This window comes from Merops nubicus, unplaced genomic scaffold (genome assembly GCF_000691845.1).
Source record: "Merops nubicus isolate BGI_N331 unplaced genomic scaffold, ASM69184v1 scaffold49338, whole genome shotgun sequence".
Lineage (NCBI taxonomy): Eukaryota > Metazoa > Chordata > Aves > Coraciiformes > Meropidae > Merops > Merops nubicus.
In genome coordinates this window covers 2,783-9,089 of record NW_008624750.1, presented here as the reverse complement: position 1 = coordinate 9,089, position 6,307 = coordinate 2,783, and the positions used below count along the sequence as shown (strand labels likewise).

The following is a 6,307-nucleotide window of genomic DNA, read 5'->3' as shown; positions in this document are numbered from 1 at the left end:
ACAAAATAAAAAGAAGACAGAGTTATCTTTGAGAAAAAGCAGTAGTTGTATATTGTTCACATAAAAGGACTAGTGTACCTGAACAATGAGCACATATGAAAGCACAAATCCACTCATTTTTCAATTCTGGTCAGCCCTTAAGATCTGGAAGCATTTCACTAACCATAAAATATAAACAAGAACCCAGCCTGTGCCAACAATTTCCTATAGGGCTACAGGTGTGAGAGGGGAACACACTCCATTTAATATTCTTAAACATGCTTACATATACCACACTTGGCAACAAGATTAAATGCCTTTGTCTTCACCATCAGACACCCCTAGAATCCATATAATTTACTTCAAGAGTTCAGTGGAGGAGGCCCTATGCTCAGGAGGGCTGGACCAAACTAGCACATGCCACAAGAAGTTAATTTCTGCTCTCTCAGATACTAAGCCAATGACAAGGAAAAAAGAATGGCCTACCCATGTGAGGACATAATTTTTAACTAGTATTTACACAAAATAGATCACAGTTTACAATTGTCTTCAGAGACAGAAATGGATTTTTTCAAGACGCAAAATACCTGCAGTCGGAGAGTTTGCATGGTGGGACTTTTTGGGCAGGTTGAAGATCTGTTCACCAGGATCTGGTGGAGGAAGAGCATCTTGGCCTTGTCGAGCTTCCACAGGATCATACTCCTTCCCATCATAGTTAGCATCAAAGAACTTCTTAAACCACTGGATGAAATCTAAGTTATCTTGGAAGCGCCCTTTAACCAGTTTTTCCACGGGAATTACCTGAAGGGTAGAATAAAGGTTCCAATAATACATCACTGCCATTTTCAAAGATAAAAATGATATACATCCACTTATTTGAAAAAAAAAAAAAAATTAAAAACATCTACTATCAGCATATATCCCTCTGCCATTGTTTCCTTTATAAAAAACAGTTTTTACAAAAAAAAAAAAACTTTGTAAAAAACTTGTTTTACCTTTGTAAAAAAAATCATGGTGGATTTGCAAGTGCTCTTGATAAGAAATGAAACCAAAATAAAGGAAGGACCCAGCCTTTGATGTGGCTGGAGAGTGGGTGTATGTAAGCCTTTGTAACTGCAGTTCCACAGAGTTACTCCTTTCTTACTGCAGTGACAGCCATGATGAATGAAGCTGTTCTGGGAGGAACACTATATTCAGCTAACGAGGGATTTCTGGTTTCAGTGGACATCCTACAGTTGGGCATCCTAAAAATGAACAGTTCTTCAAAAGGTCCAGATGGGAGTTTCTTGCTCTCTGTCCTACTGTTTGAACTACATGAACCCCAGCAGCTTTTCCAAGACATGCTGAAATTCAAACCAACCTACATTTTGGTAGTACATGTTCATCATACGAACTCACCCTGAGGTTTTAACCTTGTAATTTTTTTCCATTCCATATACAGCTATACATAGAACGGTTTGTGGACTTGCAGAAGTTGACTAAAATGCCTCTGAAGTTTTAGTGAAACAAAAGAAAGGTTCTGAGGATGTCTCCATATTCATATCTTGCAAATTTTTCACAGAAATGAAACCTCCAGCAGGTGTCTTGGGCCAATATTACAGTGGTCAAGCTCCCCAGATACTGTGGGCAGACAAAGACTACAACTGCAGGAGGAAGGTTGCTCTGCCTTGCTTGATTCATGCAGAGAATTAAATACTCAAGTTAAATGGATCTTAATGCCTCCTTGATGCATTCCATTTTCAGCTGAAAAAAGCCCACCTAAAACCACTGCAATTTTCATTTTTTCTTCAAGGTTAAGCCAACTGTACAGCATTTTAGAAGTCTATGATACTCCTACAAGGATTCACGTAGCATTTTGTGTGCCCTTTAAGATTTTTCCATTTGTATCTTACTTCTACACTGAGAAGGCACAGTCAGTTTGCTCCCTACAGAAAAATTGACAGTGTTAACATTTTTAGGCTTTCCAATGTTTCACTAGTAAATCACACTGTAAATAGAAACCGCCACAACATTTCAGGAAACAATGAGAGTTTTCCAGCGCTTTATAAGAGTCTTCTGGGACTCTCTATTAAGACTTTAAATTTCAGAGTAAGGCAACACTAAAAGCCAGAGCAGAACCTTAAAAGAGTACACAGGTAGCACATCTGTGTAAATCTAAAAGGATCACAACACAAATTTGCATATTCATTTTTATTAACACAGTAATTTACTCTGGTGAGTCCATCAAACTCTCACATTCAAGCATAAATCAATACCTTATGGTTGAACAAGCTATGTTCTCAAAGACTTCCATTCTTAACTCTGCAAGATCACATGTGCTGCCCAACCTATAGAATCACTAGGTAAAATATTCCAGCTCTTGAATAATTTAAATTCCTTAAACCCCCTTTTGGGCAAGAAACATGGATACTTAAAAGGACAGCATACTTCCAAGTTATTTTGTTGGAAATTCAGGTCACCAGTAATTTTACTGTATCTAAAATTAAGGTTCACTGATGGTGAGGAATTTCCAACACATGGTATTTTATCACAAAGGTCTCTGATATTAAGACATAACGAGTTATGCTGCACAATTCCTCAGTGGACACATGGACTCAATTTTCAGTTTGTACCTAAATGGAGCATGCCAAATTTCTTCCTTCGTGCCTTAAATACACTTTTCAGATGATGAGAGGTCAAGAAGAACATCTTCACATACAACTTGTAACTCCAGTTCTCAGTCCAAAAGTTGAAAAAAGTGGACTTGAGGTATTTTAAAGTTTGTTTCCCCTATTTATTGATTTTATCCAGTTCATACAACTTTTGAAACTTGTAGTGGCTGAAATACAAACACAGAGTGCCTACCTTATCCACATTCATTCTTTTAAACGATGCCTGCAGAAGTTTGAAGTTGTGAATATATTCATGTTCCAGCTTTGCTTGAAACTTCACTTTCTTCAAGCTAATGCACCCTGGGAACAACATGTCCATAAACTGGCAGTAAGCTGCTCCTAGAACAAGAGAATGCACTGTCATTAGTTGAGATGCACCCAGCTAAGACCCAATGGTGTTTATGTCATTAGCAGAAACCAACTGTGCTGAATATCTCCCTGCTGTAGTTCAGCCTATTACTATGCACCCAACAATCTACTTGTCACACTGCTTAATGTATGTCAGACATCAACGTGGGTTTTTTTTCCATTCCATGTGGATGTACAATGCACTGTTGTGTAGCATCTGAAGAACCACCACAACTAATGCAAAGTATATCTTCCCTCTGTTTAAAACGGATGTTCTCAGAGTCCCTGCACACAGTAGGACTGTCCACACAGAGAGAAGATCACAGTCAAAATGGAAATCTCTTCATAAGCTCCCTCAATCCTGCCAGCTCCCTGAATTCAACCAAGCCAAGATCAGCTTTCTTCTGACACTTGTAGCCAAATGCCAGTCAAGTCCAATGCAATCATTTAAGATTATATCAGACTCTGATTAAAAAAAAAAAAAATTATTTAAAAGTTGTAAAGCTAGAGCTTGTTAAAACATACTAGCCAGCTCCCAGCCCTCTAAAATAAACATCCTTACTGATTCTTACCTCCTGAGGAAAGCCTTTAAATAAGCAGACTTTAGAGTAGTCCACCCTTAGATGTCAGAAGCTGAGCTGCCAGCTTTAGTGCTCAGTCAAAACAATAAGGTTTCTAAGTTCAACTTTGAGGCCTATCTGAACTTCCATAGAAGCATATAGGGCTGTGTATATATAACTAATCCAGCACAGAGTGGCAAGTACATGGAAATATTTCAAAGCACTGTACTGAGTACAGCTAATAGAAATAGTCTCTTCTTGCACCCAGGGAGCTTCCTCCCACATCATCATCACGTCACTGTCATGTGCAAAGTAAGTCTTCAGTGTTAACACAAGTGTTTGGAAATTAAGGATGAAAATGTTTGAGGAAATCAGAGGAAAACAAATTCCATTTGTTTTTCAGCAGAGAGTTTTGAACAAATTGCTTTATGCTCAGGAAAGATCCAGTGAAGCCTGTTTCTGGAGCAGAAGGCTGTAGAGTGTGCAGCCCCTGTGCTCAAGACACAGGGCAGGAAGCAACTGCCCCATTACTCCTGACAAGTTCCATCTCACTTCCACAAAAAGGACTTCTCTGCATTGAGTGCAGATTACTCTTGACAAACAAGTGTCCAGATCTCACCCAACAGTTCAGTCCAGTATCAACAAGACTGATTTTTATCAGAGGATAATTCTCCTGAGTGCTCACACAGAAACTAAGTTAAAGCAGACACCTGGCTTGTCCAGTTCTACAGGAGAGGCAACAATAACCTCAGTTTAAGACATTTTTCTCCATGGGTATGCATGTGTTTTGACAGGACCAACTTTATGCATGAGATAGTTCTCATTCTCTGTATCCACTCAACCATCATATGAAGGCTTACAGAGCTCCCAACTCCTCAAAAGTAAAAGAAGCAGAGTTTAAGAGTGGAGTCCAAAAGAGTTTCTCCAAGTACTGGTATATTTGCTAGGGGATTTACCAAGATCAAGTTTACTGCTGAAAACCACTGCCATTTTCCAAAGTATTCTCTTCAAATTGTCTAGCTTTGTAGGGGGAAAACCTATCAAAAATGAGATTTTTCCAAGGACACCTTGTGCTTAGCTGTTTGCAATGCATTTGCCATGATTAGGAATCAAAGCAAAATATTCCCTAAAGGAAAAGGAGCCTTCTGGCAAGTTACAAACATCAGATGACAAATTTGCATCTTCTTATAGAAAGCTACATAAACACAATTAGTTATTCAAAACTCATCCTTAGCAAGAGAACCAGTAAATGTGTGCAACAGAAAAATGACATTACAATTAACAGTATGGATATACATCTAATGCATGGCTTGACTACATTTATTACTATTTAATTTAATGCAAAAAGATTATTATGCAATCATTTCATGTTATAAATTGAATTTGTTCCTAACTGTCCTTTCATCCTCCCCATACCCCAATTATAAGCTTTACTCTGATAGCTAAGTAATCGCCTGGAGGCCTCGAAAATGCACCGCGCAACCTTTCATCTAGATCCTTTTAGAAAACTAGAAGCCCAAAGTGTTCACAGGAGATTTCCTCCTTCTGCTGGTAATGCAAATTCCTTCTGCATGCCTTTAGATAGAGCCTTGCTAGGTTTAAGGCTCTGGTTACGGTATTTCCTTGTGTTTTCTTCCCCATCGTGCTGGCAGTTGTTTCTGTGCGCTTGCCAGCCAGGAGGTGGTCCTGGGGCTGCACAACACTCCAGGGCAGAAAAGGCTGGACTGCCTCCACACGAGAGCACAAACCTGGTCCCTGGTACAGCGCTGAAGCTGGCGGCCCAGCCGCTTCCCCACCAGGAGGATTTTATTACATTGGCAGGCACAGGTCATTACAATGCTCCTTCCTGAGGTAGCGAGGCAACGTACGGACACGCACTGAACCCAGCACTGGAAACTGCAGAGAGAGGAAACTCTTCCCAGCTCCCAAAAAGCAGAGACCTGCCTACCACAGCAGCAGGAGAAAGTAAAATATTATTGCAGTCAACTGGGATACTCGATTTTAGACATGGGGGTTATATACTTATTTAATATTATGTAGGTATTTAGTTATAATTTAAAGTTTTACCCCTAAAGCTTTCAGCTGTCAAGTTGCACACGAACATTAAAAGCTCAGCACAGCAGAATGGGGACACTACATTCAGCAGTGCCAATGGCTGAGATTTCCTGGAGGCAGCAGGCAGAGCAGCCCTACTTACATGTTGCAAGGTTGTGATGCCTTTACCCCACAGCCACAGCACAGAGACGTGGTCCTCTGTGTTCTGGACAGCACTTTAGGCTTGTACAAATGATACCTCAAAGGGGGATGTGTGGGAAAGGAATCTTTTTGACAGGGTATAAGGAAGATGGCAATAGAGATAATGATATCATGGTTTATGACATGACTTTTTCATCATTTACATGAACAAAAGGATTTTTTTATGCCACCATATTTTATTCAAGATTTAAAACTTCCCTATGTTCTCTGAAAAAAAAAAAACAAACAAAAAACAAACAAAAAAAACAAACAAAAAACAAACAAACAAAAAACAAACAAACAAAAAAACAAACAAACAAAAAACAAACAAACAAACAAACAAACAAACAAAAAAAACCACAAAAACCACACCACTCTGAATACCAAAAAAAACCACCCAAAGCAAATCTATACAGAGGAGTTCAAAGCCTATTACCTGTCCAGAATGGCTCTCATCATGAATTTACCTCTATGACCAAAAAACTTTTATAGGCATAAACATTTACATACACACATAAACAGATATAATTTGAA

General features: G+C 39.1%; 1 protein-coding gene across 1 annotated transcript; it reads right to left on the bottom strand.

Annotated features, from left to right (window-relative positions):
* Window positions 1-566: 566 nt before the first annotated feature.
* Window positions 567-2,969, bottom strand: LOC103777873 (microtubule-associated protein RP/EB family member 2; the record flags this gene model as incomplete). The annotated part of the gene is made up of 2 exons (XM_008945435.1): window positions 567-780; window positions 2,824-2,969. Coding segments are annotated over 2 exons (360 nt in total), but the record flags the coding sequence as incomplete, so codon positions are not given.
* Window positions 2,970-6,307: the final 3,338 nt, after the last annotated feature.